Below are 23,486 nucleotides of genomic sequence, written 5' to 3'. Positions count from 1 at the left end.
ATCTACAACAGCTGTAGCCATATGAAATGTATTTCTTAAACAGTAAGACTTGAAAGTAGAAATTACTCTTTGATCCACTGGCTACAGAATGGATGTTGTGTCAGCAGGCATAAAAACGTTAATTTTGTTGTGTATCTCCATCAAAGCTCCTGAGTGACCAGATATAATGTCAGAGAGAAATAATATTTTATTTTTTAAGTGTTTATTGAGAAAGAGAGAAAGAGAGAGGGAGAGGGAGAGGGGGAGGGGGGGAGAGAGAGAGAGAGAGAGAGAGAGAGAGAGAGAAGAAGAAGAAGAAGAAGAAGAAGAAGAAGAAGAAGAAAGGCAGAGAGGGAGACAGAGAATCCCAGGCAGGCTCCACAGCTGTCAGCACAGAGACCAATGTGGGGATCGAACTCACAAATGGCAAGATCATGACCTGAGCCCAAACCAAGAGTCACACACTTAACTGAGCCACAAAAGTGCCCTGAGAAGTAATAATATTTTAAAAGGAATCATATTTTTCTGAGCGGGTCTCAACAGCAGGCTTACAACATTCAGCAAACTGTGCTATAAACAGATATGCTGTCACCCAGGCTTTGCTGTTCCATTTATAAAGCACAGGCAGAAGGGATTTAGCATGATTCTTAAGGGTCCTAGGATTTTTTACATTAAATGAGCACTGACTTCAACTTCCTATCACCAGCTGCATCAGTTCCTAACAAAAGAGTCAGCCTGTCCTTTGAAGCTCTGATGCCAGACATTGACTTGTCTCTAGCTATCGAAGTCCCAAATGGTACCTTCTTCCAAGATAAGGCTATTTTGTCTACACTGAAAATCCACTGTTTAATGGAGCCAAACTTATAACTTATTTTATTCTGGCTGGATCTTCCAGAGAACTTGCCGCAGCTTCTACGTCAGCACTTGCTGCCTCACCTTGCCCTTTTAGGTTCTAGAGACAGCTTCTTCCCTTAAACTTCACGAACCAACCTCTGCCAGCTTCAACCTTTTCTTACCGCTCGCAGCCTTCATAAAATTGAAGGGAGTTAGGGCCTTGCTCTTAATTAGCCTTTGGCGGAAGAGAATTTGGCGGTTGGTTTGAGCTTCTATCCGGGCCACTAAACTAAAACCTTCTCCAGGTCAGCAGTAAAATGGTTTCACAAGAGGCTGAGCTTTTTGCTTATCTCAGCTTTCTGCTTGCCTTCCTCATTAAACTTAATCCTATTTTTAGCTTTCAACTTCAAGTGAGAGACTGAGAGACGTGTGCCTCTTCCTTTCACAGGAACACGTAGAGACCACGGTAGGGTTATTAACTGGCCAAATTTCACTAATGGCTGTCTCAGGGAATAGGGAGGCCTGAGGGGAGGGAGAGAGACGAGGGAGTGGCCAGTGAGCGGAGCGGAGACGAATGCATTTGTCACGTCTGCCATCTTCTCTGGGTGTGGGGGTGTGGTTGGGTTGTGGCACTTCAATCACAATCGGAACAAAAAACACTGATCACAGATCACCATAACTGATACAATAATAATGAAAAACTTTGAAATATTATGAATATTACCAAAATGTGACAGAGACAAAAGTGAGCAAATGCTGTTAGAAAAACGGCGCCAATACACTTGCTCAATACAGGGTTGCCACAAACCTTCAGTTTGTAAAAAATGCAACATCTACAAAGTGCGATAAAGTTTGGCGTGCCTGTATCGAAATTATACAAACAACTATTGACACTCAACAGTAACAAAGAACTCACTTAAAAAATGAGTAAGAGATCTGAATACGTAATGCACCAAGGAAGACATACAGAGAGTAAATAAAAATATAAAAAGATGCTGAAAATCATAGATCATGAGAAAACTGCAAATTAAAACAAGATACCGCTGAGCACATACAACAACAGCTAAAATCCAAAACGCTGACAACACCCAATACTGGCAAGGATGTAGACCAACAGGAACTCTCTCATCTGTTGCTTGGAATGCAAAAATGGTACAGCCACTTTTTCCACTTGGGGAAGACATGCGGTCTCTTACAAAACTAAACACACGATCTAGCAGTTCTCCCAAATGAGTTGGAAGCTTACGTCCACCCAAAACCTGCACGTGAATGTTTACAGAAGCTTTATTTATTAAGTGTTAAACCACGGAAGCAACCAAGATGTCCTTTCACAGGTGAACAGATAAACAAATCTCGGTACACCACGCAATGGGATGTTACTCAGCAGCAAAAAGAAATCAGCCGTCAAGCCCTGAAAAGACACAGAGACGCGTCATGGCATGTCGCTGAGTGAAAGAAGCCATCTGAAAAGACTGCATACTATATGGTTCCAATTCTACGACATTCTGGAAAAGGCAAAAGTACTACAGAGACAGCAACAAGATCAGTGATCGACACGAGTTTTAGGAGGGAGGCAGCACAGGGGAAGTGTAGGCAGGAGAACGATTACGTAGGATAATGTAACAGTAGGTACAGGCTGCTATACATCTGTCAAAACACATAGAACATACAACACGATGAATGAACTCTAACCTCAACTACAGGCTTTAGTTAATAATAACGTAATGATGTTGGTACATAATTTGTAACCCATATACCCACTGATGTAAGATGTCAATGACAGGAGAAACTCGGGTGTGGGTGAAGGGGCATATGGGAACTCTGTATACTTATACACCTGAGACTGCTCTACAAAATCCCATTATTTTAGGGGCATCTGGCTGCCTCAGTTGGTAGAACGTGCGACTCTTGATCACGCAGTTGTGAGTTCAAGCCCCACACTGGGTGTAGCGATTACTTAAAAAAAAAAGTAAAAACGAGTAATACTCTAAAAATGGAAGGACTACAAAGAATTATTATCTGCATAATTTTAGGTAATTTGGCTGAAAGAAAACTCCCTGTAATAAAGACATGAGTTCTCTTGTCTTGACTTTAGTTTTACCTTTCTCAGGGAACCAGGCATACGTTTTGTTTTTAATTATGGTAAAATACAACATGAACATAAATACAAAATTTACTATTTTAACCATTTTTAAGTTTATGGGTTTGTTTTGTTTTTTAAAGTTTACTTGGGGGGGGAGAGGCAGAGAGAGAGGACCCCAAGCAGGCCCTACGCTGTCAGACACGGGGCTCCACCTCACAAACCGCGAGATCATGACCCGATTCAAAATCAAGAGTCAGATGCTTAACCAACTGAGCCCCCCGGGCGCCCCCAAGTGTATGTTTTTATATGTAACAAAGATAGTAAGTATTACTTACTATCTCTCCTTGAGATTACTTTACTTGTTCTTGAGATTACTTTACTTGGCTTCGAAACGTAGCAAAAATGAACTTCCCATAAAATAGCGAGCGTGTGATTTAAGAACTTCCAGCATAATTAGAGCCAACTTGGGAAATCTGTACCATCGTGCTACAGAGGTTCTATTTCTCTGGATTAACCCAGTAAACAAGAAGCAGAATCGGATGCCTACCTTAAAAAGAGAGTCATCCATGTATGCGAGTGGCAGAAAGTCTTATAACACAGGGAGCACCACTGTGTGAGACTGAAGAGAACTTCCGAAGACAGAAAGTGGATTTTAAAAAATCAGAGCACAGCTTAAAAGACATGATCAGTTTCCATGCTCCCAGGAAAAAACGAGTAGCCGGCTTAGGGAAATTCTGTGGAATGATTCTAAACTGCAAAGAAAACAGCTGAAAATAAAAGCTCAACACTCAGACAAAAAGAACCTACTTTCCCTGGGTCTGAAGGAACTAAATAGCTAAGACTAGAAAGAACAGCATACTAAGAAACATGAAAAAGTGACCCAAAAGGATTTGGTCAAAGAAGAAAGTTGCCAAAGCAGGCAAAGTGAAATACAGATTAAAGACAAAATACAAAGGCCGGTTGAGACAAAGGAAATAATGTCTAATCATAAAAGAACAATCGGAAATGATCTCTTAAGTATCTCATTTGCATGTTGAGATGTCCCAACACATGAACATTTTACATCAGCTCTAGATATTTGGCTATCCACGTATTAATACCACTCTGGATGATAAATGAAAATAGAAGCCTGTAAAACCTGGATCTTCTAAGGAGCAGCGAGGAACAGACTGTATTACTGGCAGTGGAAATGTATTCTAATTACAAAGTTTTCTTAATCTGCATCTTGACAGCAATGCCAAGAAAAAGATTTCCTGTAACTGCTACAAAAAGTAAACTTTCAGCCTAAAGTATGGCGCCGCTCAAACTCCTACTAGAGATGTCCTACAGAGGATTAATCTCACGTAGGAGGTAAAGGCTCCAAAGGGGATGAGCAACAGGACAGAAGATGGACTCCTGCACTCCACCTACATCTTTTCTTGAAAAATCTTGCGGGGCGCCTGGGTGGCGCAGTCGGTTAAGCGTCCGACTTCAGCCAGGTCACGATCTCGCGGTCTGTGAGTTCGAGCCCCGCGTCAGGCTCTGGGCTGATGGCTCAGAGCCTGGAGCCTGTTTCCGATTCTGTGTCTCCCTCTCTCTCTGCCCCTCCCCCGTTCATGCTCTGTCTCTCTCTGTCCCAAAAATAAATAAATGTTGAAAAAAAAAAAATTTCAAAAAAAAAAAAAAAGAAAAATCTTGCTAAACTTTGATGCAATAATTCAAGAAATGTAGATGCTACCGTGTGCAAAACTGCTAGGCCGTTCAGGATAACAACGGATAAAACACAATCTTTAAACTCTAAGAGGTTAAAGCGGGAGGAAAAAGAACACACAGACAACCAGTGTTTAAAACAAAGATAAGCACCGTGAGAGAGGCACAGACGGTTGTATACACATGCTCAGAGCACCTGCGGGGCAGAGTGAAGGAGAGCCAATGGGAGGAGACAAGGGGCTGCCGGGTGCTTTCTTGCTACACCCATTTACACACCTGCCTTGCGCCTGCAGGCACACTGGCTCGGTGGGGGCTGGTGCCGGGACAGGTGAGGGAGTCGGGAGGTACTCACTCGCACACTGGAGACCTGAGTTAAAGAACGAGGTCTCACGAATGTTAAATCTGCAGCACTCAAGAAAGCGTCTTTCACTGTCTATGTTATTAGGTAGGCATATGGTAAGTATGCAGAAACCAAACACACTGAAAGCTCACCATTTGTTTTTGTTTCAGATCCCAGGAATTAAGTTCAGACGTTAATCTTTTCCCTGATCTTCTGTGACTTTTCACATTTTTTCTAGGAGAAGGGCTTTTATCACAAATAGCGGTATTCACGTCTTTTGACAATATGTACTTCTTCCTATAGATCAGAGACTCCTCAACGGTCTTATTTAAGAGAACGGATTTGAAAGTAGTTTCAGATTCAATACGCCAATCACTCTGCTTGGTATTTTCAGTGTTTTTCAGCTCTGAACGTTTAGGATGATTTAGTTGTTGCTGACTGTCTCTTTTGCAAACTCCTACTTCCACTTTATCTATTTCGCTATGCTGCGTTGTTCTTTTCTTATGCGGCACCTTTTCTGTGTCTTCACAGTTATCACCAGATGTTGAAGAGGATGATTTCTGTTTAGTAAGTTTTTTGACAATAATACCTAGTGGAAAAATAAAACATTTATCTTTGTGAACTTAATAAACTGGTAACACATAAATTTGTTAACATCAAAGATATTTATTAGACACTTAAAGAAATGAGTATTTCCCTGAGCTACCGTTATATACAGAAAAAACGATGTTTCACCTTGATTGAATGTATCTCCTGATGAAGTACTTGCTCTTTTGTTGTTACATAGATTAATACTTGTTACAGGGGTCCAACATGACCATTTGGAGTTCATTTTATTTCCACAGACGTTGTCCAACACACCAGATAATCTGGAAAATAAAATAGCCTGCTTAACGTATCATAAAACATTAGCCTAGGACTCTGACCTGAGACCTTGATTTTTTTTGTATCTAGTCAATGTTTATCGATGGTCATTTGTTAATAGTCAAGTATGAAAAGATTTTGGTAAGTCATGATGAAAGTTAAAATTTACTATATAACTGATGAGATTAAAAAATGTTATTACAAAAGGTCTATTATTGCCACTGTTTGCTATCTACTAACATGTCTCGTATCTTACATGTACTACTGTGCATTTAAACTAGGTTAAATTTCTTCACATTCATACCTTATTCTTTTAAAAATCCCGTTCATTTTGAGTCAATCTGAAAAAGAGTTCTGTCGGCTGCTATGGAAAAGCAGACTATTCCCCATTGTGCAGTCATAGTAACACATGTGATGACCAGAGCTACAGCCAATACCACCTTCTAAGAATACATGGGCCTTTTCTTTTAAATGTATTACATTAATCTAAAACAACATTCATATATGCTGACTTACTTGATGGTTTTTGATACTTACACAGGTTTATCTTTTTTTCCCACTGTCTGTGAATCAGGAACAGCATCCTGCAGTTTATCTAAATAAAACCAAAATTATGGCATTTTCAGTTTTGTATGCAGCTGGCAGGGTATAATAGGAGTCGGTATACAATTTGATCAAGGTTCACATATTAGGAAGGAGAGACTGATGTTCTTGGAAATAGAGACTGTAGAATATCTTCCTGTAACCTCTAAGTTTCTAAATGCATAAAGCCAAATGCATTCATTATGAATCTTTTTCAAATCAACGAAAGTCAGTGGAATTAAAGGAAAATATGAAAAGAATATTTTTATAAATATTATAAATATATACATAAATATATAAATTTTATAAATATATATTCTAATATTATAATATAATATTATAAAAAGAATAAAATATTTTTTAAAGAGAAAGTAAAATTAAATTTAAGAAGTACTTACTAAAATTTTGGTTTAGGAATTCAGTGTCCTTGTTTTCCGTCTTCTCTACAGCTTTAGCAGTTTTGATATGCTATGAAACATAGGGGACATGTTAATGTTAATTTACAAGGTATTATATGAAAACAACCCTTGAAAGTCACCGTGTTAATGTTTAAAACCTTTAAAATAAATTTGCCTTGCTATTAAAAGTTGGATAGTACTTCTACTGTTTCATAAAGATGATGCCCATTCCAGAATATTGCTTATCCTAAAACACAAGAAAACCATTTTCATTGCAGACAAGGCAGACGATTCTACAAATTTTCTGGACTCATCCAGGGCTAGTACAGTAATTCAGCTTCCACCTGTAGCCGACACTTTCTAGAATCGCCACGGCACATCTACTGCTCTGCAGCTGCTCTCACAGCCTGCACCTATTCTGGTCTTTTCACTAACATGCCTAAAAGATTGGGAAGTTACGAAACATTAAAGGATTTGGTAAAGTTGTGGCCATTGGGCAGGCGACTTCTTGCCTACACCAAGCTTCCTTCTTTCCATAGCCACAGATGCACATGTACCCAGATCAAATAAAAACCTGCCATGACTATCAGAAAAACACACCCTACAGGCTGGGACATCGTGCCTCGTCCTGCCTGTCTCCCCTACTGAATCCGGCCAGTGGGTCTCTAAGTCGCGAGAGGAGCAGTGGGAACACGTGCTGGTGCGTTTGGTTGTCACGAGGACTGAAGGGCTCCCTGACGAAAAACCACAGGCCTAGAACACTCAGGACCATGCCACACCACTGAATGAATGACAGTGCCCGGATTAAGGAACACTTAGCCTGGAAATCGGAACAACTCCTTCTGACTCTTTTCTTAGTACCGTTTATCATTCTGCCACATACCATTTCATCTTTCCTAAACCCACCACCTATTCTTTTTTACTGCAGTAACAAGGCTGTTAAGCTTTGCTGGAGAAAATTACACATATTTCTGAACTAATACATGTGATAGAATTCAGCCTTAAATTTAGAAGGCCTTCACTTTGCCTCACACCTTTACTTACTCTTCCTTCTCTCCATTATCTCTTAGTAGCTATTTCAATCTTTACAGGTCTCTGAGCCTCTCCTGCAACATAATGCAATAGAAATTCACCAAGCTCACCTGACACTTCAGAGAAAACAGACCTGTTAGGTGCTCCTCATCTACAAACTTAACTTACCTGCATCTCTCATTACCTCCTACATCTCCCAGGAAATAACTTTCTTTTACCTATTCTCTTATCTGTTGTTTTTCAAGAGCATTTCCTGGTCTTCACCCACGCCTCCAGCTCTGGGGCTAGGCACCTGCCCCTCCATTAGGTCCCTACTGCTTCCTTTATGTGCAGTCTGAGAACATGTAGACAATATAATTATCTTATTAATCTATCTAATTTCCACAATAGACTTTGAGATACTTAAGGACAGAGTCCACTTGTATTTTACATTTCTAGCAGACACTAACTTGTGTGTATATATATATACACGTATATATATACACGTATATATATGGTATATATATGTGTATATTTTACATTTCTAGCAGACACTAACTTGTGTGTATATATATACACGTATATATATACACGTATATATATGGTATATATATACACGTATATATATGGTATATACTATATATATAGTATATATATATGTATAGTATATATGTATATACTATACATATATACGTATATATATATGTATAATATATACATATATATACTACATATATTATATACATATACTATATATATATACTATATATATAGTATATATATATAGTAATATTTTCAACAAAGTGAGACACTACTTGCAAAAGAAATTAGCTCAATATGTATTTCTATAGTAACTTGATAAAATCAATTTTTTAAAATGTGGTCAAAGTAAAATTACTTTGTCTGTATTATCTCTGCTCTTTCTTTCTTCAGATGGTCTGGATGTAAGTGATTCAGCATTATCCACCCCACTTTCGGATGTTTTAGGAATATCAGGTTTTTCCGCAGAACTCATCATGTGCAGCGGTGGTTTAACTCTTCCTCTTCGTGGTGTTGCTAAAAAGGAGGACAAAGGACTGCATTATTTGTAGGGTTTTAAACATGACATATTGCGGGGCACCTGTGTGGCGCAGTCGATTAGGCGTCCGACTCTTTGGTCTCAGCTCAGATCATGATCCACAGTTCATGAGTTTGAGCCCCATATTGGGCTCTGTGCTGATGGTGCAGAGCCTGCTTGGGATTCTGTTTCTCCTTCTCTCTGCCCCTACCCCGTGTGTACTCTCTCTCTCTCTCTCAAAATAAAATTTTTAAAATTACATATGCTATTACTGAGGCACTTTTTAGATGAGGAATGTAAAAAAGGGAGGTGCTGGGATGGGCCCAAGACTTCTGGTTTAGATGAATAAGTGGATACAGATGCCATTTACCAAGGTAAAAAAATGGACAAAAAACTAGCAGGGAGGGTGGAAAAATCAATTTATTTGGGACCTGTTAAAATTGAGGAGCCTGTTGGATATTAGACAATTGCCCAGGAGGCAACTGGATTTTGGGAACAGAAGGTCACTATTAAATTGTCATAAGACTAATAATAAATATGACTGTTTTATAGCAGCTAGTATGTAGCATTATGCTTTCATTTTTATTCAGCTCTTAGTATGTACCAGCACTGTCTAAATGTTTCACAATATTCCTCATTGAATGAATGATTTTCATTTTGTCTTCTAAACAACTTGATGAGGTAGACACTTTAGCTCCACTTAAAGAAAACTGGTTCTAAACTCACCTGGAGGATAATCTGTACAAAGTACACACCTGGGAGCAGGGGAACAAGCCCAAGCAGCCCGAGGGACACAATGTTTTAGCTGCTATGTTATGGCTGACTCCCGCTTAAATTACAAGTTATTAATCTGGGTATTAATATTTTGAATAATGCTTATATGTTAATACCCGTCAGACCTTTCTTCGAAATTTGAAATTTCTTGGCAATTAGAAGACGTTTGTGGTTTGTATCTTAACAATTTCCATATCTCTAACTTATCCTCTGTGTAAATTAAATCCCCAGAATATCTCTGAATTAAAAAATGCCTGCTTTAAAGATAGAATAGTGTCTGGGGCACCTGGGTGGCTCAATCGGTTAAGTGTCCGACTTCAGCTCAGGTCATGATCTCGTGGTTTGTGAGTTCAAGCTCCACATCAGGCTCACTGCTGTCACCCTGTCAGCGCAGAGCCCACTTCAGATCCTCTGTCCCCCTCTCTCTGCCCCTCCCCTGCTTGTGGTCTTTCAAAAATAAAATAAACACATTAAAAAAAAGTGTGTATATATATATATATATGCACAAAAATATGGACATATATATAAATATGTATGTTAGAAATCTTTCAAGAATATAAAACTTACATGTGTTGATTAAAAGTATTGGGCTTCTCACAGTGTATCTATCTGCACCAGGAATAATCATTGATGCTTCAGACATTTTTCTTTTGCTAGGAGTAATTATCTGAAACCATGAGAAGCAGCCACAGTAAACACACATCCTCTTTTGAAATGAACTGTCCTACAATTTTATTCATAACATTTACCTTGACTACACCCAAAAGACATATGGTATTTTATACATGACATCATATAGAGAAATTTCTGTTTTAGGCTGACTTGAGAGGTTCTATCCTAAATATTTGGTATTGAATAGGTAGCCCAAACAAGGAACGTTGTTTTAAAAAGTATTTATAGAGGGACACTGGGTGCCTCAGTCAGTTCAGCGTCCGACTCTTGATTTCTGCTCAGGTCGTGATCTCACGGTTTGTGAGTTCAAGCCCCATGTCAGGTTCTACACTGACAGCATAAAGCCTGCTTGGGATTCTCTCTCTCCCTCTCTCTCTCTCTGCCCCTCCCCTGCTCGCATGCTCTCTAAGAACTAATTTTTAAAAAGGAGTTATAGAGTATCCAGATATATGGAATACAGCACCTTTATATACCAGCTGAAAATATTTTACTGATACTGGGTGTATCTTACAACCAATGGCTCAGTTTCTTATTCTATTTCAGGGCGTGATGTTTGGATACAGACTTAGGCGAATTTGTTCGTGAATGCCTTCATAATGTTCAGCATTCCTCAAAACTTTCACATATTTTTAAAAAATTGTGTTAATAATCTGTGGAGACCAAACTGACTTTGGAGTAAAGGTAGCTACAGGAATTCAGAGACTCAGCAGCACACGCACGAGCTAGTGGCTCTGATAAAGATGCACATTTTCTGACTTCATTCTAGAGTGACTGAACAGAGGGAGGCAAGCAGAGGCAAGGGCTGCAGGAACAGGAGTTTCAGGGGGCGTCATTTAAAGGAGGAGATGATGAAAAACTGCAAAGAGGCAGAGGAGAACTGTGTTGTTGTTGTTTTTTAAAGGCACCTGCCCCTGAGACTAAAAAAAAATACTGCAGGTATTTTAATAGGTATATAAATGGGGTGAGAAGGAAAGGTGGAAAGGAGAGGAAAAGGGGGAATTCTAAGATCAACCAGAAAACAAACTACTGAACCAATGGATTCTTGTGCAAAGAAGGATAGTTCCTAGCGGCATAGTGAATGGGACCTGGAAAGTTACTTATTCATATAAACGCTTCACAGTTAATTCTGAACGAAAACGCAGTGGGTATTTCACAACGGTGCAATGTTTTTTAGAGAGATCTTTTCCAGAGTTTATGACTTACTGAGTTTAAGGTGGGGGTCCTAAGAATTTTCAATAACTACTCAAGGTACAACTTGGATACAAAAGGCACAGCATTGCCAAGTAGTATTCCATTGTATATATAAACCACATCTTCTTTATTCATTTGAAATCTGGCCATTTGTAGCAACGTGGATGGAACTGGAGGGTATTATGCTAAGTGAAATAAGTCAGTTAGAGAAAGATATCATATGTTTTCACCCATATGTGGATCGTGAGAAACTTAACAGAAGACCATGGGGGGAAGGGAAAAAAAAGTTACAGAGAGGGAGGGAGGCAAACCGTAAGAGACTCTTGGATACTGAGAACACACTGAGGGTTGATGGGGGAGTGGGGGAGAGGGGAAAATGGGGGATGGGCATCGAGGAGGGCACCTGTTGGGATGAACACTGGGTGTTGTATGGAAACCAATTTGACTATAAATTATATTACATAAAAAAAAAACCAAAAGGCACAGCAAATGGCTTTTATAACTGAATTGTCTAAGGAAAACTGACATTTCACTTAATGAAGAAACAAGACTAACGGGAAAGGACAGCAACACCAACACGTCGAAGTGTATGGGGGAGCCTGTGAGAGTTCCAGTTGTGTAAAGGTGAGAAGTTAGTAAAAATTGCAGCAGGAAAAGGTCCATGAAGAGAAGTGAAATTAATCATCAAGCCTTGCAAACATAAGGGCCAGGGAGAAATGGGGAAAAGTGGAAAAAAAAGGACACACAACACGGATGAACGTAGAGGCACAAAAATTAGTGCGACATAAAAAAGAGGCAGTAAAGCAACTGACCTTACTCATAAAGTGGTCTTTAGAGTAAAAGGAGACGTAGAAGGTCCCAGAATTGAGTCCAAGTTTAGATGCAGGAAGGTAAACGCAGAGATCACAAAGTTTCTGAGCAGAAGAATGCTACCAGGACGCTGGTACTAAGAAAAGCATGGGACACCACAAGGGGTAGCTCACAGGATGAAGCAACCGTGTCCAAGAACAGTGAGGGGGTGGCTGCATTAAGCCAGGTATGCGAAGATGAGCAACGGTGAAGGGCGTGAGGAGGAAAGGACTTGAGAGATGCTGTGAAAGGACCAGCGCTGGTACCTCGGTCCTAGGTGTGACAGGAGAGGAGGCTGGATTCAGGATGCCATCTAAACGCTAACGGTAGCCTTACTGGAGTATGCAGACAGATGCAAATTTGACACAAAAGATAAAAGAGTTTGAAGTTAGACTTTAGGAAAAGACTTGGAGGGACACACCAAGGGAAACATTAGAAGAGTGAGGCGTCACTGTGGCACTCTGAAGAGAGGTCTGGTACATTTCAAGAGTTTACACTGGGCACGTGAAGGAGCTCTGTAAGCGAGAAGGCACAGACGTGTTCAGGAGGCTGAGCCACGCTTTTAGAGCGAATCTACATCCAGAATGTAGGGAGGGAAAGTACCTCCAACGTAGTGACAGAGTAGGGAGACAATTAAAATGCTAGCAGAAATCGGAGGAGGAGAGGACAATAGGAAAGACAGGGCTGTTGGCCATGTCAAGTGTCACAGCGAGGGAAGAAGGTGGAGTGCTGGTTCTGTTGAGTGTGGCCTAGAAGGGAGTCTCAACGAGCAGGAGGAGGAGGAGGACGAGGAGGAGGAGGAAGAGCTTAATACTTTGCTTTCTGTCCTTGTGTGAGTAAAGAGACACTGCATTATAGATTTGTGTTCTGCATAAGGCCAAAAGCAAATACAAAACAGAGGGGATAAATGTAAAAAGTGGTAGTTACTCTCTTACCCTTACACATAAACAGAATTGCTAAAGCACAATGCTTTTGTTTGCATTTGTAAAAGGCAGGGGAAAATACTCTGAAATGTTATTGATGACGACCATTAATGTAAACTCTAGATGCCTTTTTCTATAATTACATATAGCAATGATTTGATCTATGCCGTTTTATAAACAACTATTTTGACACCATATTTACCCCAAGCTGACTATTCTTTCTGTCCCCTTGATTGCTGTTTTTGATACATTTTGGAGGTTTAGCGAATTCCTTTTGGGAGTTAGGTTTTTCCTTCAAACTAATGATTTCCTCTTCCATGGGTGAGATTTGACTTTCTGGCACCAGAATCTGTTGGGGAGAATGTGGAAAAAAGTATTTCAAACTCCAAACCACACAAAGTTCTCAAAAATCACTGGATGTCTTAATCAAGTGCCTACTCATCCCACACTTGCATCAATTCTTTCTGTCTTCCATGTACTTAGTCCTACAGATTGACCCAACAAAAAAGCATCCACGTTTCAAATGTCAACAGACATAAAACCAACTTTGGCATTAGAGGCAGGACATATACTTCTAATTTTTAAAGTTATCAAAACTACTAATAACTATCTTCTGTACTAAAATAATAACATACTTTAAAAATCCCATACATCTTATTGGGGCACTCTCTATGCTGAGACAAGATATCTTTTAGATACTCACCCTCCAACATCATACTGTCCTATTACTTATGGGTCAGCTTAGCCCAGTGATAAAAATCAAGTAAGTCAGACACATACCTGTGATCCACTTGCATCAAAAATTACATGCACAGATGTTTTGGCAACGGAAATACCTTGTTTTCTGGTAAATTCCTAAAATTAATTCAAAGAGATGTCATTTTCTCTCAGTTCCTTCTATTTGAATGCAATTATCTCCTGTTTCCTTTCAAAACTGCTGTATTATCTCAAATCATTATTTTGCGTACGTAAATACCCTTCTCAGAATACCATAATGTCTCTTCACTAATCAGTCTTGCTAGCCTGACATTTTGGTGAGGGTCCCTCAGAAACATAGTCTCTTTTTCTTTATCATAAATCTTTCCCACAGCTATAAACTGAATGTGTTCCCCCCCCCCCAAATTCACATATTGAAACCTAATCCCCAAGAGATGGTATTAGGAGGTGGGGCCTTTGGGAGGTTGAGTGGGTTATCAGGGCAGGGCCCTCATGAATGGGATCAGTGCCCTCATGAGACGCCAAAGAGCTCCTTCACCCCCTTCTGCCATGTGAGGACACGGAGAGAAGCTAGCCACTGTGAACCAGGAAGTGGGCCCTTACCAGAAAATAAGTCTGCTAGCACCTGATCTTGGACTTCTAGCCTCCAGAACTATGAGAAGTCAATGTGTGTCACTGAAACCACCAAGTGTATGGTATTTTTGTTACTGCAGCCTGCACAGACTAAGACATGCATTACCCAAGCTTGTCAACGGGATATCTCCCTCAAACTTAACATGAATTGTCACCTTATGAACTCATGATGTCTTCCACAATTCTAGAAAGCACCTTATCTAAATTACACCCATCAATTTCCAAAGCCATTTCAAGCCCCGTCTCCAAAGCCTTTCCTTTAAGTCTCTTAACGAGCATTCTCTTTCCTCAACTTCTATACCCCATTTTCCCTATGCCACTCATTCACTTCTTCTGGGGTACAGTCTGCAATTCTCACAATGTTTACTATCGTAAAAACAGGGTTTTGTCCCAATTCACTTTTTAAACACCTAGCAGGAATTTTGTTAGATGTTTTGAGTACTGCAGCTTATTTTGTGATCTGAGATTCTAAACAGGCGTCTCAAGGATACAACTAACAATCTGATGGCTATTCCACATTACAAATTTTAAAAACTAAAATCTACATGTCATTTTAAGAATTCTAGGGGAAAAAAAATCAATGAAACTTATAGCCCCAAATAACTAAAAGTTTCCAGAATTATGAAAATAAATATTTATTTAAAAGAATTTGATGAAAGTATGTATTAAAAAGAATTAAAACACTTACCCTGTATTTATTTGCACCCAAAATTTTTTGTGTCACACTAGCAATTTCCAATGATGCATCAAAATACAGAAGCAATTCTTTCCCTTCTCTTTTACTAATTTTTACTGTATTTTTCAAGACTATGGTCAGTAGCTTCTTCGATTCTCTCACTGCACATAGACAAATCATACTGATTAGTTTACATTCATTTCTATGCTGCCACTCTATAGGTACAGTATAAGTAAGAAAGTCATGCAGCATATTCATTAAATCGAGATAATATTAACTTCTGGATCTAACAATATTTAATTAATTCTGGGACTAACTAACTATGCAAACAAATCAATTCAATTTATTTTTCCGAGTCTTCTGATTGATGAGTTACAGGCTAATAACTAATAAGCTAAAGCCGTAAATATGTTTTGGACACTCACAGGTTCTTAGTAAATATTTCTGGAACACATCTAAGGGAACTATTTGCTTAACTTAAAAGACGCAAACAAAATAACTTCAGTTCCATACATAAATAAGTATATTTTTAGGCAAAAGCATCTATTCAAACATTTCTGTTAAAGCCAGTTGTTACAAACAAGTTGACAGTCAACAACGGTCAAAAAACTTGAGTGCCAGGAAACTGAAGAAGAATACGGTGCAATTCCTCCTGAATTCACTGATCCAGTGAAAACAGTTAGTGCCAGTGTGTAAGAGGGATTTAGCTCCCTTCGGAATCACTTGGCATCCAACTCAAGTGCCTGTACTATGGACTACAGGCCACCAGGGTCCTGTCCTACTCTGCCAGTGCTCCTGTTGACTGGCAAGTCGTCACACCTGCCCCCAGTGTACACTTTGGGGCAGGAGGAAAACACCCTGATGGAAATGGAGCACACCACGTAGAAAAATTTCTCTACATCAGGGAAAGCTCTACTGGCTACTCCATGACCTAACCCACGGGATAACGGTCTCCATTGGCTATAAAATTCTGATAGCTATGAGGCTTACTCAAGCAGAAGATGGGTTGTTTTTGCAACGATATGGTCATGAAAGCTTCCAGAGTAACATCTGTCATGGTAATAAGAATTATTAATGGCTTGAAGACAGTGGTGACAGTCTCTAATTTAAAGAGTGCGGTGGTTTTATTTTGGGAAAAAAAAGTCATGTGTGTCAACAGGAACAGGTATTCAGACTTTAGAGATGAAAGTTTTGGTGACTTTGAAGACAATAATGTTTTGAATGCTGATGATGAATATTAGAAAATTTATAATCCTGATGTATATTTTTGCTGATTATTGTATCGCTCTGATCTGATTTTTTTCTGCAGCTTGCTATGAACTAGTAAATGAAACATTTACTTCGCTGCTTACATAACCATGGTATTAGAAATTACTTCAAATGTTGCTGAATGCTTTGTGCCTTTATGTGCAAAGTATCCTCCACATATATTGTAACTATATAAGAATTAGTTGATATTTGTTATCTTTTATTGTCAGCTTTGTTGAAACTTCTGATATTTCCTTTGACTGCGTGGACTATGTCATGGCTTGTTTTTAATTAGCAATATTACTGAGATATCAGAAAAGTCATTTTATTGCTTGCTAAAGAATCCAAGTATTTACAGATAAACATATTTGGACCTTATGTTATCTACATACCCAGAGGAGATTCCAATACACTATAGGTACATGAATATAATATGTTTTCTCCTGCAAAGGCATTTAAAAAATTTTTAAGATCGTCCATGGAGACTAAATAAATAAAAATTCTTACATATTATATACAAAAGGGTCTAACTGCATGCACCCCATTGTGCTGCCTCCTCATCCCCTAGTCTGCAAGTATACTAACTGATCTCCAGGTTTTGCTTTTTTTTTGTTTTTTTGTTTTTTACTTCTATGGGTGCCATTCATGTAAAAATTCGGTCTTGCCTGCTCCATACAGGTTACATTAGATTACCACATTATTATGAAGGATATTAAAGGATACAAACAAACAGCCAGGTGGAGAGATAAGTAGCGTGAGGTCTGGAAGGGTCCGGAGACAGGAGCTCCTATCCCTGTGAATTTTAGGTTGTACCACCCTCCTGGCACAATGATACATTCTTATTCACCAATCAGGAAGCCCCCCCCCCCAAACACTTTTAATCCACATATAAAGAACTTAATTTTTTTTATAAAAGTATCCTCGTAAAATCAGGATGAGTTTTATATCGGAAAATCTTAAAAATCAACTTCAAGTTATGCTATTAAAACAATGAAAATAACTTTTTTTTGCCCAATTATGTGCAGCTACACTTGGCAAGATGCAAGACACAACCGCATTAAGAAGTGGCAGCAGTGATTGGCGTGAAAATAGAGGAGAGAGAAGAAATTGAAAAGATTTTAAGAGACAGTAAAAAATGGATGTGGAAAAAGATCAGTTAAGGGAAGGAAATGATCAAGAGTGGCTTCTGTATGGGGCGGGGGGAGCTGGAAGGTTATCCTACCATTTGTCAAAACAGGAAATAAAGAAGGAGTTTGGCGGGATAGAATCATGAGTTTAGTTTTATTTTTATCAATTTTAAGTTTATTTAAATTCAAGTTAGTTAACACACAGTGTAGCGTTGGTTTCAGTGATTCATCACTTACATATAACACCAATTGGTCAACACAACAGTGCCCGCCTTAATGCCCATCCCCCATATAGCCCATCCGCTCACCTACTTCCCCTCCAGCAACCCTCAGTTTGTTCTCTGTATTTAAGAGCCTCTGGGGGCGCCTGGGTGGCTCAGTCGGTTAAGCGTCCGACTTCGGCTCAGGTCATGATCTCACGGTTCGTGGGTTCGAGCCCCGCGTCGGGCTCTGGGGCTGACAGCTCAGAGCCTGGACCCCGCTTCAGATTCTGTGTCTCCCTCTGTCTGCCCCTCCACTGCTTGCACTCTGTCTCTTGCATCGTCTCAAAAATAAATAAACATTTAAAAAAAAAGAAAAAAAAAAAGAGCCTCTGGTGGCTTGCCCCCGTCTCTGTTTTTATCTTAGTTTTTCTTCCCTTCCCCTACATTCATCTGCTGCGTTTCTTAAATTCCACATATGAGTGAGTTAGGGTTAGGGTTATTTGTCTGACTTATTTTGTTTAGCATAATACATTCTAGTTCCATCCATGTTGTTGCAAATGGCAAGATTTCATTCTTTTTGATGCTGAGTAATATTCCATTGTGTGTGTGTGTGTGTGTGTGTGTGTGTGTACCACATTTTCTTTATCCATACATTGGTCAATGGACATGTGGGCTCTTTCCATAATTTGGCTATTGTTGACAGTGCTGCTATAAACATCAGGGTGCATGTGCCTCTTCAAATCACCATTTTTGTATCCTTTGGATAAATACCTACTAGTGTATTCCTAGGTCTTAGGGTAGTTCTATTTTTAATTGAGTTTAGTTTTAGACGTGGGTTTAGATATTTTAGACATCTGCAAAAATGTAAAGGTGGGAGAGTTTATTGCTCACATCTCTATCTAGAGCTTAGTGAAGAAATTAGGAAAAAAGATTCAAAACTCAAAGTGTAGTCAACAGTGTCAAATGTAAGGGAAGGGTCAGTACGAGGACTGCAAGTGTGCAAACTGATACTAATAATAAAGTTTATTATTTGGACATCTAAGATTCAGTGGAGTGGGACAGAAAACAGAATGTAGTAAGAGCAGGACTGAAAAGCAGGAGAAAAAAGATTTAGTGAAAACTCTCATAGTTGGCTATAAATGGAAAGAGTAAGAGGGCTAGAGGAAGACAGAGGATCCAAGTAGGTTTTTTGTCTTAAAATACAGTAACATATGTATCATAAAAATGTGGGTACCATAAAAATATAAGATGTGAGGGGTACCTGGGTGGCTCAGTCCATTAAATGTGCAACTCTCGATCTTGGCTCAGGTCATGATCTTACTCATATTGCAAAGTTTCTGACGCACGCAAAAGCAAAACAACAACGACAGACAGACAGACTAAAAACTTGTTTGTACAACTGACAGCAATGGCACAAAAGCCAGGAAAGCAAAAATGGAAGTATACTGTTACGGAGTTCCCATGCTACACATAAGAGGGTATAATATTACACACTATCAAGCTAAAGAGGCATAAAATAAACCCCAAATCAACCACTGAAGGGGGTATAAAGCCAACAAAAGAGACATAATGAAATCACTGGGAAAATCAGTTAATACAAAAGAAGAAATAGAGAAAAACAAACATGGCAGAAGGAGTGGTAGGGAGAAAAAACAAGAGCTAGCTGGTAAATTTAAAGCGTATTCAAAATCACATCAAACACCGTAATTCAAAGGCAGACATTGTCAAATTGCATTTAAAAAACAATGCCTTTAGTATATGATGCCTACAAGTAACCCACATTAAATAGACAAAAATGAGTTAAAAATAAAGAAAGATATGCCATGCCATAATTAACCAACAGAAAGCTGGAGAAGGTATCTTAATATTAAAGTAGATTACAGAGCAAAGAATTTAACTACAGGAAGAACAGGGTCATTTCATAAAGATCAAGGGGTCAATTTAACAAGAAAAGATTCTACTACATGTTTATACAACTAATCGTAGAGAGTGAAAATACCTGAAGCAAAAAATGATAGAACTCAACAGGAAAAAAATCACAATTACAATGGTGACTTCCATACCCCCCTCTCAGTAACACAGGACAAGCGGATGAACAGGATATGTAAGACTCAAACGACACTGTCAACCCACCCTCCCACTCAACAACAGAATGCCCATTCCTTTCAAGTGCACACAGAAGATTTATCATTACAGACCACATGCTGGGTCATAAAATAAGTGTCGAGATTTTTAAAAGGATTCTCAAATCATACAAAGTATGCCCTCTAATAACAATGAAATAGTTATCTCTGATATCCCAAATACATGGACTCTACATAAAAAATTTCTAAATAAAACTATGGGTCAAAAAAGAAATCAAAAGAAAAATCTTAAAGAATCAGATTAATGAAAATGGAAATACAACATATGGTAATTTGCAGGATGCTGCTAGGAAGTACTCGGGGAGAATTTAAAGCTGTAAATTGTAAATGGCAGGACACCTGGTTGGCTCAGTTAGTCGGCTGAGCGTCTGACTCTTGGTCTTGGCTCAGGTCATCTTCCCAGCGTCGTGAGATTGAGCCCTGTGTCTAGCTCCACATTGGGCCCCTGCATCAGGCTCTGCACTGAGCATGGAGCCTGCTTGGGATTCTCTCTCTCTCTTCCTCTGCCCCTCTCCCTTCCTCTCTAAAATAAAACATAAATAAAAATTTTAAAAGCATCTTCATAAAGTACAATACAATAAAGCTGAAATGGCTATACTAGAAGAATAAACAGTCTCAGATCAATGACTTCAGCTTCCACCCTGAGACACCAGAAACAGAAAGGCAAATTAAAACTAAAGTAAGCTGAAAATAAAGAAACAAGAAACATGAGAGCAGAGGTCAGCAAGATTGAAAACAGGAAAACAAAAGAGAAAAATCAATAAAACCAAGGGCTGGTTCTTTGACAGTATCAATAAATCGATACTCTCCTTTCATCAGACTCATTAGGAAAAAAAGATACAAGTTATGAACATCAGAAGTGACAGAGAGGCCATCATTGTAGTCTACAGACAGTAAAGACAGGAAGGGGCCACAATAAACCACTTAACACCAATAAATCTGATAATATGGATGAAATGGAGAGATTACGAGACACAAATTATCAGTTTACTCAGGAAGAAATAGGTACCATGAAAAACCCCTTAGTTATTAAATAAACTGAATTTGTGGTTAAGAGCCTTCACAACAAAGAAAGGTGCAAATACTAGCAAGTAGTTAAGAAAGAAACAATACCAATTTTACACACATTCTTGTAGAAAACTGAAAACTACGCAGTGCCTGGGTGGCTCAGTCGGTCAAGTGTCCAGCTCCGGATTTTGGCTCAGGCCATGATCTTGCAGTTCGTGAGCTCAAGCCCCATACCGGGCAGGCTCTGTGCCAGCAGCATGGAGCCTGCTTGGGATTCTCTCTCTCTCTCTCTCTCTCTCTCTCTCTGCCTCTCTCTGCTCCCCTCTGCTTGTGCCCACTCTCAAAATAAATAAACTTAAAAACAAAAAAGAAACCTGAAGACTATGGAAAACTTGCCAATTCATTCCGTGAGGCTAGTAACACTGCCTGCACTCTGCCACAGAAAGACATAGACCTAGCATACAGAACATCAAATTCCTGCCTGACTTCTGGGAATCAGTGCCAATGATACAGAAAAGGAGAATACGTACCGAAACCAAGTGGGGTTTATCCCTAGAATGCAAAGTTAGTCTAACATTGGAAAATCAACGTATTTCTATTAGGAACCTAACAAGAGAAACCATGTATTACATCAACACATGCAGGAAAAGCATTTCCCCAAACCCAACATTCTTTATTATCAAGGAGGGCTCTCAGCAGCTTAGGAATAAAAGAGAATTTCCTCAGTCTGATAGAGGGTACACATGAAAAAGTGTCACCGTAAATAGGTCATAGCGAAAAAAATGCTTTCCCCTTAACATCAGAAGCTAGATCAAGACATAGGCTCCCATCACTTCTACTCAACATGGTACTGAAGGTTCCCGGCAGCGTAATACGGCAAGGAGGGAAGACTGATCCTACGGAGTGTCGTCAAGGATGTGGACAACTGGAACTCTCACACACTGGTGGTAAAAATGTAAAATGATAAAACTGCTTTGGACAAGTCTAAAAGTTTCTGAAAAAGGTAAACCTATACCTGTGCTTTTGATCACACTCCCTGGTATTTATCCAGGAGAAATAAAAGCATATATATAATCACACATACGTGAAGATAATTATACATGAATATTTTCAGTGGCACTTTATAATAGCTGGAAACGGAACACTCCAGATAGTCATCAACAGGGGAATGGGCGGAACAAACTGAAGTAAAACCATACGCTGGAATACCATTCAGCAATAAAAAGGATTAAACTCTTGATACATGTGATGTGGCTAAATAAAAAAAAATACAAATGTATATACAAAATATGTCCTATATAAACGTATATATTATGTGTAATATATGTCATGTAAAATATGTAGAATATATACTTCTACATGTATACTTTGTATATTATATATTACATAGACAGTATACATAAATACATCATATACTGATACAAGTGTGTATGTATATACATATGCATTACTAAAAGAAAGCAGCCAGAAAAAATTGCTACATGCTATATAATTCTATTTATAGAGACTGCAGAAAATGTAAACTTATCCAAGGTACAGAAAACATCAGTGACTTCCTGGGGATAGAGTAGGAGATGGGATGAACAGATCAAAAGGAGCATAGGGGTGCCTGGGTGGCTCAGTGGGTTGAGTGTCTGACTCTTGATTTTGGCTCAGGTCACGATCCCAGGGTCACGGGATCAAGCCCTGTTTTGGGCTCCACACTGTGTGTAGAGCCTGCTTGAGATTCTCTCTTTCCCTCTGCCCTTCTCCCGTGCTCATGTTTTCTCTCTAAAAATTAAAAATTAATAAATCTTTTTTTTTTAACGTTTATTTATTTTTGAGGCAGAGAGAGATAGAGCGTGAACGGGGGAGGGTCAGAGAGAGAGGGAGACACAGAATCGGAAGCAGGCTCCAGGCTCTGAGCCATCAGCTCAGAGCCCGATGCGGGGCTCGAACTCACAGACCGCGAGATCGTGACCTGAGCTGAAGTCGGACGCTCAAGCGGCTGAGCCACCCAGGCGCCCCTAAAAATTAAAAATTAAAAAAAAAGGAGCATAAAGAACATTTAGGGAGACTGGATATATTTACTAACTTGAATACCCTAATGGTTTCAATGTGTGTTTATACATGTGAAGACTCACCAGCTTCCTCAACCCGATGGAAATTTATCTACAAAAACCTTCAGCTAACGTCATGCTTAATGGTCAAATACTCAATATTCTTCCTTAAGCAAAGATGATGAAGAAAGCAAAGATGACCACTTTTACCACTTCTATTCAATATTGTACTAGAAGTTCTAGCCATTGCAATAATGCAAAGGGAGGAATAAAGGAAGGGAGGGAGGGGAGAATAAAAGAAGGATAAAAAAAGAAAGGGAGGGAGGAATGGAGGAAGTAAGTTAGTTAAGGAAGGGCCTTAGAGTCAGAAAGAAGTAAAACCCTATCTCTATCTGCAGATACCATGACCGACTACCCAGAATAACCTCAGGAATCCACATTACAA

The 23,486-nt window shown here is 39.2% G+C and overlaps 1 protein-coding gene across 3 annotated transcripts in view; it reads right to left on the bottom strand.

Moving 5' to 3' along the window:
• Positions 1-23,486, bottom strand: part of SYCP2 (synaptonemal complex protein 2) — a 79,857-nt gene that overhangs the window by 22,383 nt on the left and 33,988 nt on the right. For all 3 annotated transcript variants that reach the window (XM_043553549.1, XM_043553548.1, XM_043553550.1), the window contains exons 15-23: positions 15,285-15,433; positions 14,027-14,101; positions 13,449-13,595; positions 10,179-10,278; positions 8,679-8,836; positions 6,770-6,839; positions 6,327-6,384; positions 5,661-5,794; positions 5,078-5,514 (exon numbers count right to left, since the gene is read on the bottom strand). In XM_043553549.1, the coding sequence (XP_043409484.1) occupies positions 5,078-5,514; positions 5,661-5,794; positions 6,327-6,384; positions 6,770-6,839; positions 8,679-8,836; positions 10,179-10,278; positions 13,449-13,595; positions 14,027-14,101; positions 15,285-15,433 (1,328 nt within the window). The remainder of the gene's footprint in view (positions 1-5,077; positions 5,515-5,660; positions 5,795-6,326; positions 6,385-6,769; positions 6,840-8,678; positions 8,837-10,178; positions 10,279-13,448; positions 13,596-14,026; positions 14,102-15,284; positions 15,434-23,486) is intronic.

Source organism: Prionailurus bengalensis, chromosome A3 (assembly GCF_016509475.1).
Source record: "Prionailurus bengalensis isolate Pbe53 chromosome A3, Fcat_Pben_1.1_paternal_pri, whole genome shotgun sequence".
In the NCBI taxonomy this organism is placed as follows: domain Eukaryota; kingdom Metazoa; phylum Chordata; class Mammalia; order Carnivora; family Felidae; genus Prionailurus; species Prionailurus bengalensis.
The sequence above is the reverse complement of the archived record's forward strand: the minus strand, read 5'-3'. Positions and strand labels throughout refer to the sequence as shown.